The 18,542-nt window shown below is 42.4% G+C and overlaps 1 protein-coding gene across 2 annotated transcripts in view; it reads left to right on the forward strand.

Moving 5' to 3' along the window:
* The first annotated feature begins 470 nt into the window (after nucleotides 1-470).
* Nucleotides 471-18,542, forward strand: part of AGPAT5 (1-acylglycerol-3-phosphate O-acyltransferase 5) — a 114,062-nt gene continuing 95,990 nt past the window's right edge. The window contains exon 1 of one of the 2 annotated variants that reach the window (XM_067532032.1): nucleotides 471-872. In XM_067532032.1, coding sequence (XP_067388133.1) covers nucleotides 654-872 — 219 coding nt within the window. In that variant the 5' untranslated portion in view covers nucleotides 471-653. The remainder of the gene's footprint in view (nucleotides 873-18,542) is intronic. The other variant, XM_067532031.1, reaches the window with a different exon arrangement.

Below are 18,542 nucleotides of genomic sequence, written 5' to 3' on the forward strand. Positions count from 1 at the left end.
TGGGGGTGTGGGGGTAGGGAGCAGCAGATGACCAGGCTGGGACAGATGCCCAGAACGGGGGATGGGCGGGGGGAGAAGGTGGCCAGCAGGCCAGGACTGGGGGGCGGGCGGGTGCCCAGGACGGACCTTTGGGAGAAGGGCGAGAGCCCAGGCCTGTGGGGGGAAGGCGGTTGCCCGGGACCGAGGGTGGGGGGGGGAAGGGAAGCGAGGGGGGGACAGCAGGAGCTGCCCGGTCCCGGACACCTCACCTCACCCCACACCGCCCGGTCTCCTCCAGCCAGCACCCGCTGCCAAGCGGGGCGGGGCGGCGTGGCGGCCTCGGTCCCTGCCCGCCCCCGGAAGTTTCCCCGTAGCCACTGAGGAGCCACCTTGTTGCGGCCCGCGCGCCGCCTGCTGCCACTGCCGGCCTGGCCGGGGCCATCGGGTAGGGGAGGCGGCGGAGGGGTGCAGCGATACGCCCGGCCCAGCTCCCCGCGGTCCCGCCGCCGCGCTCGCCCTCGCCCGGGCGCCGCCCCTGCCGTGCCCGCCGCGCGGGCCTGGCCATGCGGCTGGGGGCCGGAGGCGGCCGCAGGCAGACCGGACGCGCTCTCAGCCCAGCCGGGAGCGGCGCACGTGGGCGCTGAGGGGCGGCGAGGCCGGGCCGGGCCGGCACGATGCTGTTGTCCCTGGTGCTCCACACCTACTCCATGCGCTATGTCCTGCCCGCCGCCGTGATGATGGGCACCGCGCCCACCTACGTGCTCGCCTGGGGCGCCTGGCGCCTGCTCTCCGCCCTGCTGCCCGCCCGCTTCTACCGGGAGCTGGACGACCGGTTCTACACCATCTACCAGAGCATGGTGCTCTTCTTCTTCGAGCGCTACACCGGCGTGCAGGTGAACCCCCACCCCCTCCCCGCGCCTGGCACCGGGAGTGGGCAGCGAGCCGGGCGGGGGCCCCTGGGCGGGGGCACCGAGGGGGGCTGCCTATGGGGTCACTGTCCAGTCAGCTCCACGTGGAGGCCACACGGGGTCTGGCTTGGGACTTGTGAATCCACCCATCGCCCCGCTGTTTGGGTGCTGAACTGACATGGACTGCTCAGATCAGACTGAGTCTGTTCGTCCCGGGGCAGGCATTTGTTGCGTCTAGACTAGTGCCCTCATACATACTTAGGCAGACGTTAGCCTGGCTCCCTCGAGTAGTCTCGCTGAGATCAGAGCATGAAGGCAAAGAACATATACTCAGGTCGACCACTGGATCTTGTGATTGCTCTCTTCCCCTCTGTTTACAACACCTCTCCCCCTCCACTTGTTTGCCACGCTTTCCTGTTCATCATGTCTCAGTTTTGCAACTAAGCAAGCTGCCCTTGATTACAGCTACTGACCTTGAAGCGCTTGAGCTGCACCCTTGGAAATCAGTGGTAAAACTCCTATTGACTTCAGTGGGTGCAGGCTCTGGCCTTTCCATTGTAAGCTCATTGGGGAAAAGGATGCTCTTATTTTGTAAAGAATAATCATAGTAAGCTTTTATCTGGCATTTTTCATTCACAGCTCTAAAAGTGCTTTACAAAGGAAAGCAAGTATTGTTGCGCTCATTTTATGGGTGCAGAAACTGTCCATGGTAATATTATGGAATCCAGACCCCCCCTCCGTCAGTTAGTGCTTTTATCTACTGAACCATGCTATCTCTTCTGCACATTCATGATACTACATAGGTAGTAGGTAACAACATAATACATGAGTAAGGCGAGCAGAATTAATGAAACTACTAGATGTTGCTGTTGCTACCCAAAGAAAATCTTGAGTGACCTTCCTTCAGTCCTTTGCAAATAATGGATCCAAACATATCCACCATGCTGAATGCTATGAGTACAGTGTGGCAAACTGTATCCCCAAGCAGCATACATATTCATCATTTCTGTATGTTTGTGGCATCCTGGGGGACTCATCACATACAACTATAATTGTTCATGTCTGACTTGTGTTTTAAGTTGGACTTCACACCTTTTTCCATTATCTGCTAATTCAAATTAGAGGGAGTGTTAAAAGGACACCTTTGAGTTACAATACTACAGTATGTAAAAGGAAATTCCTTATGGAAGTAAACATAACTTTTCAATATTTGTGCTGTTCGTTTGCCTACGTTTTGGACCAGCTGATCTTAATACGAGGTGTGATCGCACAGCACCTCTGAATTCAGATTCAAGGTCTCAAGTTAGGAACCCAGAATTGGAGGCCTCTCTTGCAAGTTGCAGCCTTCTGTTGCCCCTATTAGTATTGCATCTGTGTGCAAATAATCATACTTTATAGAGCACCTTGTCTCAGAGAATCTCAAAACGCTTTACAGATAATAATGAATCAAGTCTCCTAATGCCCCTGTGAGGGGATTACATCTCCATTTACAGTTGGAGAAACAGAAGTATAGAGATGTTAAGGCCTACATTTTCAAAAATGTCTTAGTTATGAATCTCCATCATGAGTCACCTATGCCCTTATTTTCAGAATAGCTGAACACCCTCTATAGGACCAACTGAAGTCCATATGAGCTGCAGGTGCCCAGCACCTATGAATATAAAAGTGTCTGAAGATGGGTAATCAAAATAATGGACACTTATGAAAATTTAGGACTAAATCATTTGGCCAAGGTCACATAGGAAGTTTGTTACAGAACTGGAAATGGAACCCAGGTCTCTTGACTTCCAGTCCCGTAACAAGACTATCCATCCTAGTATGAGCATTCTTGAAGACTTCAGGAGCCAAGTAGATGATTTGCGTATTTTTATTTACAAGTTTGTTAGTGCATCTCACTGCTAAACTTGGACTTCTGTGTGGAGGTTAAATACATACAGAACACCAGCTCATTTGATTTGTGATATAAACTAGAACAGGGAGGAAGGACAATGTTGTGTTTAAGGTACAGGATTAGAAGCTGGGAGTTCTATTTCCTGCTGTGCCACAAATTGTGTGACCATGGCCAGTTCGATTAACTTCTGTCTCCTTTTCCACATCTGTACAGTCAGAAAAACGATACTTTCCTACCTCACAGGGTGATGTTAATTGCTTAGTCTTTGTACCCAGGCTTTTATTTACAGAGCATCCTCCATCCAAATATCTCAGTACATTATTATTTATTAGAGTTGAGCTGCAGGAGGTGAAAGGCTAGTTGTTTCTCAACCAATCTTAGGGACAAAATTCAAAATCAAGAATATATGTATGACATAAACCATAACAGAATGAGTATGTGGTTCAAATTTCGTGCTAGGAAGGTGCCTTGGGGTGAGTGTTGTGAACAGGACACTTATCATTGAAAAATACCTTTTCTGAGGAACACCTAGCACTAACTCATAAATCAAGAAGAGGGAATGCTAAGACAAGACATAGGGGAAACATCTAGAAAATCACTGGCTGTGTCTACCCTGTGCTTTTTTCTTAATTTACCTCTGTTGCTGTGGCTTTAGTGCAAGTCCATTAATGATGGCAACATACACCATCAGTTGCTATTTTTATTATAGGATCAAGTAACCCTGCTAAGAGTTGCAACAGTGGATGATCTTTGGAAAAAATGCAGTGCAGGCATGGCTAAAAAGAAAGAGGGAACAGAAAGGAACCAAAGTCTAACAAAGAGGAAAGTTCTCAAAACTGATGTGGAATAATGCTTGTCTTTCAAACCAGCAGATGGAAAAATAAAGGGAGGGAAAAGGGAAATTGAGAGTAAGAATTAGGCAAAGAAATGCAGAATACCGGCTACTCTCAGCATTTGCAGGGGTAAGAGAGAAAATCCCTGAAACTTGTTTTATGTATAAATGTTACTATTCTTTGTTGCATTTTGCTGGAAAATATTCCATCTCTCTTAACTTGGAGAGGGAGAAGGTGATGGCATAGGTTCCAGCCCTGCAAACACTTAAGCATGTGTTTGCTGGATTGGGGCTTCAATCTTGAAACTGCAGTGGAACTGCTACTTTGAGGCATATAATTAGATTAACAGGGCAGGCAAACAATTTTTCCCTAAATGTTTTTATTATATATATGGTGCATATAATGAAATATTACTAAACTCAAATCAAACAACAAAAATAGGATATAAGAATGTTAACATTATACTTCTATAGCACTCTTCATCAGAGCATCTCAAATTGCTTTATAAACATTAAAGCATCCTAATATATCCTGTGGGGGGAGGCACATTACTGGGTGATTAATTGAATAAATTAGTAGAAATGAAAAAGATCTAGCTTAAATCATTCTCTAGTTATACAGACAAGAAAACAAGATGATAAGGACCTGATCAATCAAACCAATTTAGTATATACATTGTCTCATTGAAACCAATACTACTACATATGAATTTAAATGCTTTGCTGGATTAGGGCCTTTAGTGACTTGCTCAAGGTTATACAGTGAGTCAGTGGCAGAGCTGGAAAAGATAACTTTATTTGAGGCTGTATTTGTTATAATTGCATTATCTGTGGATTTTTAATGCAATAATACATCTAATCTGTTATGAATATTGGATGTGCCTGTTTTTAAAATCATATCACTAGAGAAATTCCCATTGATATCAGTGGGAGTTTTACTGGATTAACACTGTGAGTTTGGCTCCTATACGTAGATTATTTTTTAACTAACAAATAATAGTATATCTTATTTTTGCAGGAATGGAGAGGAGAGGAAAAGAGGTTTCTGTGTAGCAACAGCTGTTAATCCACAAAGTATCTAATCAAACACACATTTTTTCATTCCTCTGATTTAAAAATGTTTCTAACCAACTGGGTTTATAAAAACAAAAACAAAAACCCTCCACCATACTAGCAAACATTTTAAATTTGTGAAATACAATAACCTATAGGGATTGGGAATAGACATTAAATTTAAATCTATAATTGTTATCACAGAGCTCTGAACTATAAGGAACCATGTGTTCCAGCATTTATGTTTTAGAGTATGGTTCTGGTCAGTGAAGTGACTATGTAAAAACAGTAGCTTCATATTCAATCAGCTTCCTACATTTTCTGAGTCATATCTATTTACCTTCCTGCCAAATATATATATTTTTTTACTTCTGTTAGCTTTGCAGATCCCATGCACAAAGGAAAAGAGAGAACTAGACTCTGTTATGGCTCTCACATAATCAAGAGGACTATTAATGAATTTTCAAATGCAGTCTTATTACTGGTAATGATGCGTGGCTTGGTTTTCAGAACCCAGAGTGAGTTTGCAGAGCTGGCAATTAGAAAAAACTTTCTAACGGCAAATGAAGCCAATTTAGTCAGATACATTGTGACTGTAAACAGGAAATCCCATGATGCCACTTAGAAAGCCCGTTTTCAGTGTATATCTATATTTTAACTGATATTTATGAATGTTGTTGTGAATCACATGCTATAAATATGTATTAAAATAAATCCGTATGCTACGTTCTGACAATGCCCATGACCATTATCTTGGATTACAAACATATAATACTGAAAGGTGTAAATGCCGTCTACTGAAAAAGTGGAACATGGATAATCATCACACTCCTTTCCTTTTGACACATCTATCTTATTGCAAGATCATTGTGTTCTTAAGATACATTTCTATTTTTCTGTGACTTGGCTGTTGACTCTTTGCTCTGCTTGAACTACGGCTGTGTTATAATATATTTTTCTAGCTGGAACATTTACAAGATGTTTAAATAGTTTGAATAGAAAGTTGGACAACAAAGGATGTTAAGTGAATGACTTGGTGGGTCAGAACTGTCACTGACACAAACAGGTGAAACTCCTCTGAGTCACAGGAGTAGCATTTGCTATGCTAATTGTGGATTTGGCTCCAAGTTTCTAAATCTTCAAACATATGTGGGCTGTTTGCAGTTGTTCACTTAGTGCATCAACTGTTAGGATGTCTGTTGTTTCTTTTTGAATTAATCTTTATGTTCTGAAGGAGTTCTGAACTCTTGCCTACACTTCAGGGAGCCCAGAGTTTTTGTGTTCTTATTTCAAGGTGTGACTGTGAAAAGTAAAACGATTAAAAATATTTCTGTGATTAGAGTGCTTGAATGGCTGAAAGGATATGATAAAGCCTTTCATCTCTCAGTGACCATTTAGATTCCTATCCCAATTACCGTCAGGGTGATGTATTAGTCTATTGTGTTTGTGCATGTATTTAAGAGCTGATGAGGGGTAAATGTTCTTGATTGTAATCTTTTCTAATTATGTTTGGAATTTGTGTTGACTGGCAATGTAGAAATATTAAGGAAGCCAGAGTGATGATTTCTTTAAGAATTCTTCAAGCTGCAGGATTTTGACAATGATGTAAAATATGCACCTTATTTACTGTGCATTTTTTCCTTGTCCAACATGCTCTTATCTCCCTTTCTCTCTGTCTACATCTTCTTTGGAGCAGGAAATGTTGGAAGTGGTGCTTCAGCTAGAAGCATTATGAGATTCTAATTTTAATTGCTCATATAGGACTTGAAATACTAGGAGAATTAGATGTCTCTCATTGGTAATACGTCCACAGTTATAATCAGCAAAACCTTGTTGTTTCTAACATCCACTACAGAATATGTGCTAGATCATAACTACACTACATTGTATAATATCTTTTCTGAAGCGGGTGTTAAAATTTGTACCTGTGTACATTAATAGACAAATAGTTTTTTAACATTTTGGCCTTGTCTGTACTGAGAAAACGGCATAGTGTTAGAAAATGTGCTGACTAACATTGTTAAAAAACAAGTTGGTACCTAGTAGTCAAGGACAGTTGTATTTAAAAATGTTACCTGCTGGTGGCCAGTAATGTCTTGCTTTACCCTAGCACTCTCACTGATACTGCCACTGGTGAAGCTATAGTAGCAGTCATGAGACATGTTGAGGAAAAGAGTCCTGTGTAGTCACAGCCTAGTATTTCTGTCTAATGCTAGAAGCTCTTTGTGAGGCAAATGGTTGGCAAAAGTTTAGGAATGGCTAATGGGACAGACTTGACACAATAAAGAAGTGTATTGAGGTGAATGAAAGCTACTGTCCTCCGAAAAGGGCGTCTCTTCAGTCACAAGTGACAAGCATTATAGAGCAGTGCTGAATCTTGTGGTATAAGATAATGAAACAAGGAAATGTTGGGACTTGACCCTTAGTTTTAAAATTATGACCCATATATTTGGATGTGACTTTAACAAACTCAAAGAAGGGATCCCTACTTTTTCACCATTACCATTTCTAACAGAGAATGCTCCCACACAGAGATTGATTTTAGAATAAATTCATTAGGGATATTAGACAAGGTGGGTGAGGAAATATCTTTCATTGGACCACTTAAGGATAATCAGGAAGAGGATTCTTATTAAAGAATATGTGCCTTATATAGTACAATATTTATTTGTGTATATCATTGTACAGGCATTATGCTGCTTAAGCATAACGGATACAATTTCCAAATGTAGAGACCAAACTTTAGGCATCTAAATCTACAAATAGATCTAGGAGACTAAACTTAGGCACCTGAGTGAAACTTCGGCCATACTTTGTATGTCTCAAACATATTTTTGAAGATGTATTTCAGGGTTTCATGCTACAAGATGTAGAAAATCCCACACCATGTGTGGGCATGAGATAGATAGATGATGTGTGTCTATCTGTGCTTAATTTCTATTCTGATTGCCTTTGACTACCACACTGAAGGTGAAAGTGATATCCTGTTTAAACACACACAGATGGTATTTACCATTCAATTGGATGCCAAGTAGAAGTTGGGTATATTGCAGCCTGTGATTGTAAGCGACTAAGGTAGGGGCCAGCATTGTGAGATTTAGTTAAACCATGCAAGGCCTGACATTCACAGATGCTGTGTACTTGTTGCTCCCGTTGACTTTGATTGAAGTTGTGGATACTTAGAATTTCTAAAATCAGGCTTCTATTGTTCAAGTCAAAAGTAAGCTTAACAGCTCAGACAGTTGGCAAACTAGTAAAAGTTTGTTTGGATGATCACTTAAATTGCATTATTTTTTTAATCACCAAGTTATAAAACTGTACTTGAGTCTTATAATGGTATCAACCATCTATGATGGTATCTGTATCTAGTACCAGTATATGGAATTATCAGTAAATATAAAGTTATGTATCTAGGGAAATCCTAAGAAGTCAAAAATATATGTTGGCTAGCACTAAAGAGAAAAGGACCTATGAGTAATAACCATGGGGGATCATGATTAAGTCAGATCTCCTGACTCCCAATCTAGTGCTGTGTCCTCTCAACCTCCATGTAGGGGTAGTTTCTCCCATCAAATACATTTTACCCCAGTGGTGGCAGAGCAACTGTCCTATTCCGAAAGGGCAATCCATGTGTAGCTGTTGCTTTAGTTAGTATAGGGAAACCACTTTCTTTTTATCAAGCAACTGTTTTGTAGGTTTTCTGCCTTGATCGACCTTATAACTGTTCAGGAATTGCGTGAACTATATTGCCCCTTTTTTGGTATCATAGTCATTAACTGGTGGATAATGCATTATGGATCATACACAACAGCTTTATATTTAATACAATCAAATAGTTTATGTAAAGTTGATTGTTAATAGAATGAGTAAAGACTCCTTTATATTTGGTATAGTGCCCCTCTCGCTTTACAATAACCTATCAAACATCGTTTTGAAAAAAATCGAAGTTACTCTGGATTGACAGTGAATTACTCCACACTTAAAGGGTTGTAGCAGAGCAGAATTTATTCTGGGGTCCCTTAGTAGTGTTAGAATTGTAAATAGACTTGGATGAAAGAGATGCTGATACTGCAGATATAAAGAAATGTTCTGTTGGGGATAAAAAGGTGGATTCACTTTCTTTGATTTCTCCTATCTGTTTTGGATCATTTTCTAAAGAACTTTATGCAGAGTAAAATAGGGGAAATCTTCTCTTTCCCCTCCTCCTACTTTTGTCACTCAATATGTGCAACACCACTATAATAGATGGGGAGCTGGATGCCCATAAGTATTGGAAGGAAAGACTAGATTGTTTCAGGTTATTTTGATTTGCATTTAAAATTAGTAATTCATACTTGGGTGAAATCTGCTTATTTGAATGTATACATATATACTACAAAATTCATTCCCTTAGAAATGGCAGACTGCATCATGTTTATATCATGAATATAATTTACAGAATCACACATTCCTGTTAGACCAGAGAAGTGTTGGAGAACTAAGGTGCTTTTGAAAATTTTTAAGTCCTGTTTTCAAAAGTAACTTTGAGCCTAAGTCCCACTGAAAGTCAATAGTAGCTAGGTGTCAAAATCACTTTTAAAAATAGAACATAGGTGCTTTTGAAAATCTTACCGAGTCACAAATGAAGAAACTATAGCATTTTCATTCCATCCCTTATGATTCATTGATAACTACACACCAGCCTATGAATTTAGTGCATACTTTTGTACAAACATTTGTACAGTGTTACAGATAACATTTAACCAGTGCCGCCTTCAGGTCCTTTACAAGAGGTGAAGTATAGGGTCTTGCATAAGAGAGTTTCTCTAGCTAGAACTCCTCAAAGACGATGTCTGTCAGAAGGTCCCTGATTCTTGCTGTTGGCGGGGGACTAAGAGTAAAATTTTCAAAAAGCACCTAAGTGCTATGTCGCTTTTGAAAATTTTAGCTATATTTTAATTATTCATTAAAGGAAGGTGTGTTCTCAGGAAATAATAGTTTTTACATTTCATTCGAGTCACTCACCTCTCTTTTGAGGAAATCCCAAATTTTTCTATGTCTTGGACAGTCACAAGTGCTACAGAATTATAGGGGAGACTGTTTCAGGCATTTTTGCTATCTTAAGTCAGATGGAACAGCTAGTTCTAGGTGGGAAGTGGTTTCAGGTTTTTTAAAAATCAAGATGCTCACTCTCTAGGCAATATCCTTCAGCTGTTTCAGCTGAAATCTCAGCTTGTAAATACATTTCTTCTCATTTTACATTTGCTGCATGTGCTTGAAGGGCCTGCAGTCCTCTCTGGAAAATGCAGTGTTTTAGTGATTTATATTAGGACCTACTTAATGGGTGCTCTGGTTTTCATCTTCCCATCAATCAGCCACTGTAAGGGAATGTATATACTACAAACTTTTGCCGATGCAAGTTATATCCGCATAAAGCCACTGTAGTTAGTATATTTCTTGGTTTCTTGCATTGGCAATGCACATATTCACCAGGAGTGCTTGTTTCTGTGGACAGTGCGGGACACCATGGGTAGGTATCCTAGTGTGCAGCTTGCCACCGTCCAGGGCACTGTCTTATGGTAATTTTTGGAATGCATGGAAGGGCAGAAACAAGTTGCACTGGGGTGACTGGGACTGTGGGATCAAGCTCCCATCATGCTGCTTTCCCCATGCGATAATGCCATCTCTATCCCATAAATTTTGCGCCTGTTTTGAAAATTCCATGAACCCGCATGGGCTTGTCACTGTCTGCCATCTTGGCCAGAAGCATAGAGCCTGCAAAGCTCTGCACTATTGTCATGAGCTTTGCAAGAACAGGACGCATGATCCTTTGGTTTTTGCAGAGCTGCAAGAAGAGCCGTGGGGAACATAATGATTTCCTGGCGGGCATATTGCTGTGGGACATCGAGAGAACTAGATTGTTGGTGGTGTTCATGGAGCAGCTGCAGATAGTGGAGCACTCCTCTGGGCTGGAGAAATGAGCATTGACTGGTGGGATCACGTCATAATGCAGGCTTGGTGTGGCAAGCAGTGGCTGCAGAACTTTCAGATGCACAAGTCTGCCTTTCAGGATCTGTGTGTGAGCTTGCCTCAGCCCGCCTGTTCAGGAACACAAGAATGAATGCTGCACTGATGTGGAGAAGCGAGTGGCAATTGCAATGCTGGATTGCTTCTGGTCAATGGGAAATCATTTTGGAATTGGACTATCCATTGTGGGGAGCACTGTCATGCAATGGTATAGGGCCATTAATCATCTCCTGCTACACAAGGACTGTGACTCTCAGCAGTTGTAGGACATGATGGATGGATTTGCAGCAGTAGGGTTCCTGAACTGTGCTGGAGCAATAGATAGAACACATTTCACTACCTTGCCACAAAGTACAACAACAGAAAGGGCTAAATGTCTCTGATTACACAAGCACTAATGGGGCTGCGGGGACGCTCCACTGACATGTTGTTGTTGTTGTTGTTGTTGGCTGGTTAGGGAAGGTGCATGATGTATCTTAAATAAGAGCACTGGACTGTTCAGAAAGCTACAAGCAGGGACTTTTTTTCCCGACTAGCAGATTACCATTGGTGCTGTTGAAATGCCAATAGTGATCCTAGTGCAGTGTTTCCCAAATGCGGCCACCAGGGGCTTTTTTTGCGGCCACAGCCTCCTGGGTCATGATAGGGGTGGGAAAACAGTGGCCCCTTCCCCTCCCTGTTGCTCCTGGGTATGCCACCTTGGTGTTGGTTGCTGGGACTGCTAGCAGGGGTTGGGCCCTCCCTCCCCCCGGAGACACCTGGTGCACAAAGCTGGAGGAGCAGGCTAGTGAGTTGCCCACCTTCCTAGGGGTGGTGGGGCTCGGGCTTCAGCGGTGGGGTGGTGGGGGGCAGGCTCCGGCCATGGGGCTCCATCCCAGGCCCCATCCCCTGGCCACTCAGCAGCGGGCTCTGTTCCTGTCTTCTGGCCGCAGGGCTTTGGGCTGCAGCCCCCCACTGCCTTCCCCAATCCCCCACTCACCCTCTATCCTGGCCTCTGCTGTCTCCCCCAATCTCTCATCAGCTCTGGTCCCCGCTGCCTCTCCACCCACCTCCCCATCTAGGGCTTAATTTGTCCCCGTGCTACTAAGTCTGATATTAACAAACATACATTTATTTGTTTATACATTCATTTGTTTTTCCTAAAGTTAATTAAGTATTTTAAGGAAGAGTGTCAGACGGCCACCAGAAAGAGTTGGTGACTGCACTCTGAGGCCACCAGAAATTTTTTATGAGAACCCCTGACCGAGCCTAACTCTGACTCCCTTGACTTATGAAGCTATACACTGGCCATGTCAGGAGCACCAAGGAAAGATTCAGCTATTGGCTCAACAGGTGCAGAATGACAGTTGAATGTGCTTTTGGTAGATTGAAGGACCGCTGGCATTGTTTAGTCACAAGATTGGATCTCAGTGAGAAAAATATCCCAATTGTTACTGTGCTGGACGTAGCAGGCAGCTATATCTGGGAAGCAAAGGGGGAAAAGTTGCTGCCATGGTGGAGGACAGAGGTGGAGCGGCTGTCTGCTGTGTTAAAACAGCCAGACGAAATTGATATCAGAAGAACTCACTGTGGAGTTATAAGTTTCAGGGAGGCTTTAAAAAGACCCTTTAACAGTGAGCCACGGTAATGCATCATGCTGTACTATGCTCGACCTCACCCTGCAGTTTGAGGGCCTGTTAGGAATTGTTTGGTACCTAGTACACATCTGTGAATATAACATTGACAATGCACCTATCAGTTGTGCAGAGCTTGCTGTACTTTTATGGTTATTACACTGTGTTTGCCACTGATCCTATGAGTTGTGTCACTGTGTGCCATAACAACTAGTGGGTGTTTTACTACCGTCAAGCTAATAAAGATGAATTAATAAAGGGAACTAATAAAGATGAATTATTTTCCAGACAATAGAATTTTATTGAGTAATGAAAACACTTTAAAAAAATTGTGTGCAAATTAAAAGCAAAAACATTAAAACCTTAGTAAATGTATGGAACAGAGCGTAAGGAAGAGGAAGGAATATTCATGTCCATTTCAGCTACACATATATCAGCCTTAGCTCTCACAGGTCAATGCATGTGAAGCTGTGATTTTCCTGAATGTCCCCTGGTGTGATGTTGGGGTGGGGGGTGTAGGAAGGTGCTATACTGGAGTTCTCTATGGACTTCAAAGGAGGTGAGCCTGGGATTGTTGAACCTGTAGGTCCACAAGAATCTGTAGCATCTCTGTTTGCTGCCAGAGAAGTCTCGATATGTCTTGATGTCTCCCTTTCCTTTTCCTGCTAGGCCTCCTGGACATCTCTCCCTTTTTGCTGTTTCCTTCTCTATACAATCTGCGGTATTTATCTTCTAAGTCCTCTGTTCACAGTCTGATTCTGAAAGCTGCACTGGCTTTTAGGATCCCACTGAACATGTCATTCCAAGCTGTCTTCTTTCTCCTCCTTATCTGGCACAGGCCTTCCATGGATGTGGAGGGGGGACCCCTCAAGGCTGCAATGGCAGCAGCTACAGATAAAACACACAAAGCTACCATTGTCAGTACAGTCACAATGGAAAGTGAAAGTTAAGATTCAGAACTCCCTTCCATTGCTTCCCTAAAGTTTTAAACAAAACATGCTTATTAAACACTTCTGTGTGTAGTGCCTGTGCCCGACCAGGGGTGATGAAAATGAGAAGATGGCTCATTGTTCATGTCAGGGGCCTGTGACTTAGGCTTCTTGGAGGGATCTGTGGAGTGCAGGATAGTGGTATGGTATGGCATGCAGCTCTTTGTAAAAGTGCCAGGTCTATGGCTTGGCACTGGATTGGCTGTTGGCCTCCTTAGCCCTCTATGCCTGATGCTGTCCATTCGCTTTCACGTGGCACTGCTACTGATCCCTGTTGTACCCCTTCTCCTGCATCCCCCAGGCAATCTGCTTGTAGTTGTCCATGTTTCTATGCCAGTTGGGAGCTGTCCTTGCACATTCTTTTCTTTCCACAGGCCCAGGAGATCCAAAATCTCCTGTGTATTCCAGTCTGGAGCATGTAATCAGCATGGTAAGCTGGGCATTTGTGCAGAGTAGTGGAGAGCTGCTAGTTGTGTTTGCCACGCTGAGCAATCAGGAAAAGGTATTAAAAAGAGTGGGGCTTCCAGTCTCCATGACCCTTGGGCAGTGGAGTTCACAATTGTGGCCAGAGCCGTCAGTTTCAGGCATCGTGAAACAGCTTCTGGCAGATGGTTAGGGTTGACATAGGTAACACAGTGTCTACATTTACACTGTGTCAACCTCAGTAATTGAACATGGCTCAGCCCTGCTAGGGGAGATGGTGTTATGATGTAGGCATAATAGAAAGCTTACATAGATGGGAGACAAATATAAGTGTAGCTACGTGCATGACTAGGTTGACGTAAGGCAGTTTACGTAGACCGGACTTCATACATAGATCAGGCCTCACTGTCTATGGGGCTCCAATCCCAGCTCTGCCACAGACTTTCTGTATGACCAGGGGCAAGTCACTTGGGCCTTTATTTTAAAAAGTGTCCATTAATTGAAATTTCTTGAAGATATTTGGCATTGTGTTTGTTCAGCATCTCCAAAAAGTAGGTCCTCGATTTAGTACGCAAAATTAGTGGATGTTTCTGAAAATTTTGTTTTTCTCAGGCTTAGTTTCCCCATCTCTAAAATGGGATCAGTAAAGCATCTTGAGACTATTCAGGGGAAAAGTGTTAATAAAAGAAACTCAGGACTACATTTTGTATTTTTCTTCAGCTGCTGAAGCTTGGCACAGCAAGCAAATTTTTCTGTAGCTAGCTTTCCTCCTTTTAACTTAAAATAACTGAAATTAGTGGTTTAATATTTGTAAAATAAAGTTTTTCCTACTGTTATCATCTGCTTCTTGTTTTTATTCAGTAAGATAAAGATAATGAGCCTTTTTATTTTTACTTTAAATTTTTCTCTTCCAACAGGTTATCTGCTGTGGAAATCATTTTTTTACCCATTTTAATAGAAGCCTTATGATTCTAGAAGTGTAGAATAGTATAGTTTTGTTAAGATCTAAATATCTGCAAGTTTACATTTCTAGGGTCAAATACTAAAAATATATGTAGTCAGAGAAATATGAGCAGAATGAAAGACTCCAAAACGACATTTTTCCTGGCATTTATAATACTATTTTATTACAATTATTTTTGTATGTTTTTTTTGGCTGACCAAGATAATCCCATTTCCTTTTAAAATGTCAATGATTCCTGTTAGCTAGGAATAACACCTGCTGGTAAAGCTAGATCAGATACCTTGCAGTTCAAACTCAAACTCATTCATGACTTTGTCAGATGTTACTGTTTAATTCAGGTGGGGAAATTAGTGGAGCAATTCTTTATTTTTTAGTGCATAAACATGACCTTCTCATAAAAAACTAGGGAAATACAACCTAAATGGAGTTACTATGAGGTGGATGCATCCTTTCCCAAAGAATAGTTATCAGTGGTTTACAGTCAAGCTGGAAGGGCACATCGAGAGAGGTCCTGCAGAGATCAGTTCTGGGTCCGGTTTGGTTCAATATCTTCATCAATGATTTAGATAATGGCATAGAGAGTACACTTATAAAGTTTGCAGATGATGGCAAGCTGGGAGGTGTTGCAAGCGCTTTGGAAGATAGGATTAAAATTCAAAGTGATCTGGACAAATTGGAGAAATGATCTGAAATAAATAGGATGAAATTCAATAAGGACAAATGCAAAGTACTCCACTTAGGAAGGAACAATCAATTGCACAAATACAAAATGGGAAATGACTCCCTAGAAAAGAGTACTGCAGAAAGGGATCTGGAGTCATAGGGGATCACATGCTAAATATGAGTCAACAGTGTAACACTGCTGCAAATATAGCAAACATCATTTTGGGATGTTTACCAGTGATTACCAATGGCCCTCATCCCTACTGTGGTCCCTGACCACAGCTCTGGCCCCGCTCCCAACTGTGACTTCTGGACCGGGGGGAGGGGGCGGCGCTCGGCACGGCACGAACAAGTAAGGGGAGATGTAACCCAAAACAGTTTGGGGACCTCTGGTCTAGATAATGCTTAGTCCTGCCATAAGTGCTGGGGACTGGACTAGATGACCTCTCGAGGTCCCTTCCAGTCCTATGATTCTGATTCTAAGTCCATGATCCTACAAAAATTTAAGTATGTGCTCAACTTTATGCTTGTGAGTAAACTCATTGACTTCAGTGTGGATACTCAGGTGTGTAAGATTAAGGTCTAAGAATAAAAGTCAAACATTGAGACAGAAGTTTAGTACTATACATCAAATGACATAATCAGAATAACATAATAGATTGATAGCTCTAAATAGCATTGCTAGACAGAGGAAATAAAATAACAAATCAAAATATCTTTTTATTAAATCCTTTGCCTTTCAGTATAGCCAAGTAAAGGATTTCTCAAACAGCTTCAATTAGTCACTCTTTACAAAGTGCCTGTGAAGCTCAGTCTCCGAGGTTTGGCAACAGTTTACTTTCCTGAATCCAGACAGAACACACAAATGCACTGTATTTCTGAGGCCTTGTCTACACTTGAAAAATAAGTTGACCTAACATAGGTTGACTTACAGCCATCACAGTAATTACAGCGGTGACTGACATCCACACTGCCCTCGTTGGGTCAGTGGTGTGTGTCCTCACCAGGAGCACTTCCACCCACCTAAGTGGGGATAGTGTGGGAAGCTGAGAGACCTGCTTGGGAGCCTCATGGGCTCCTGTGCTCAGGCTTCTTGCCCCTCCTCCCCCGCCTGCTCCCTGCTGGGAGCTGCCTGGCTCCCGGCAGGGAGCAGGAAGAGAGTTTACCCATGCCCATTACCTATGCCCATGCCTTCTCCCCTGCCTACTGGGAGCTGGGGTCCAGCCGCCTGTGGCTTCTCCTATCCCAACTCGCAATTGAGGTCCTGCTGCCCACAGCTTCTCCCATCCTGGTTCGCAGCTGGGAGCTGGGGTTTAGCTGCTTGTGGCTTCTCCCGTCCCAGCTGGGAGCTGGGGTCCAAGCTGCTGAAGCCCTGAAATCGGCAAGAATAACAAATAACTACTGATGTAAGGGAATGCAGTGTGTCACCCTATCTGTGCTGACATAAGCCCTACACCTCTCGTTGAGGACTTTTTATTATGTCAGCATATCAAGGGAGTTACATTGGTGGGAGGTGCATTTGAATGTGTACACCTCCACTGTTTGTTGACAAAAGCTGACTTTTATTGACAAAACTCTCTAGTGTAGACCAGCCCCAAGTGAGCCACCTGCTTTAGTAATCTGGACTGGATGTAAATTGTGACCCGATTGTCTTTTATGAGGTTTTCAAGTCAGGAAATTGCACTTTGTGACCATGAAGTCTCTGCCTGCTGTATTGCTACACCTCATATCGTATTAAGCAGTTATATAAAAATAATTATATGTGAATGTAAAGGATTTTTTTTTTCGGGAAAAATATTATTTAAAGCCAATAAGTTTTAATTGCCTTTTCCTTAAATTTATAGACTAAACATTAATGGGCTCTTTCTTTCCCTCTTCTTTTATCTCTCCCATCAGCTGGTAGGTCATAGCTGCCTGAATACGGGGTTTGAACAATACTTTAAAAAAAAAAAAAAAAGGAACTTTTTGTTGCCCTTGAAGCACTGGTCCAGTGGTAAGGGCTGTAGCCTGGGGACTGGAAGATCTGAGTTAAAATCCCTGTTTTGCCACAGATGTACCATGTAACAAATCATTTAGTCTCTTTATGCCTCAGTTGCCCACCTGAGGGGGAAAATAGGACTAATAATACTTCCCTGCCTCACCAGGATGTGAGGATAAATACACACAAAGATTGTGAGATGCTCATATACTATGGTATTGGGGTCACATAAGTAACTAAGAGAGAGGGAGAGGGCATTCAGTGTTCCAGTGCTTGCAGTAGCATTCTTAAGCCTCCTTATTGTCAAGTGAAGGAGAAGGCTCTGGGTCTGAACTATTTCTGAGAAGCCCAGTATGGGCTGCTGTTCTCATTAACTGAGTAAGTAGAAAAGAAAGAGGGGAGCCAGAAAACCCAGACCTTTTAAAAAAGTAAAAATGTGAACAACCTCAAACATAATTATACAGAAGCTGTTGTGATTTAATAGTAAATAAACCTGACATCGGAATGGTTATAAATAGTTATTTGTTTCTTCCAGTAAATCCTTTTATAAGAGCAATAACATCACAGGACTTCTGTACACACAGGTGTATATTGGTTTCTGAATGCACACCTTACAGCTTGTTGGTGATTTTTGGGTGTGACTCTAAAACTGCACCGTGCTACAAAAATATCTCCATACTCGTCCATTGCCATTTAAAAAAAAGAGTTAAAATAAACAATACCCCCCCAAAATTACTGTATTGGAGTTTCATTGTAGTAGGTGTTGCATTCAAATGATGTGGGCTGTGCCCCAAGAAGCTCACAGCCAAAAGCTACAGTATCATGGTAAGCTGTAGTTATGTGGACTGTTGTAGCTGTAGTTATGTGGACTAATGTACTTTTCTGAGGTTAAATCCTTACCTTTACCAGATCTGATTAGTTTAAAAGGACCTGATCCAACTTCCACTGAAGTAAATGGGAACATTTCCAGTGAAACCCAGCACTTGAAACCCACCAAATGTACTGTTCAGGCAGAGAGAATAACCAGGTGTTCACTTGCATGGACAACTGGTTTTCTCTCTCTGTTTTATTCTCTTTTTCTTCAGCTCACTACTCTCCCCATTATTGTTTCAGTGCCACTTGTTAAACAGATAACAAAGGAGTCCTGGTGCCAAAGAGCTCACAATCTTAAGTTAGTAACACAAGAAAAGGAGATGACAACACAGAGCTGGGCGTTGTGGGGAGGGAAAGATTAAAAACAATA

The sequence above is a fragment of the Emydura macquarii genome, unplaced genomic scaffold (genome assembly GCF_026122565.2).
Source record: "Emydura macquarii macquarii isolate MOO-44397 ecotype Brisbane River unplaced genomic scaffold, CSIRO-AGI_Emac_v2 contig_3238, whole genome shotgun sequence".
NCBI lineage: Eukaryota > Metazoa > Chordata > Testudines > Chelidae > Emydura > Emydura macquarii.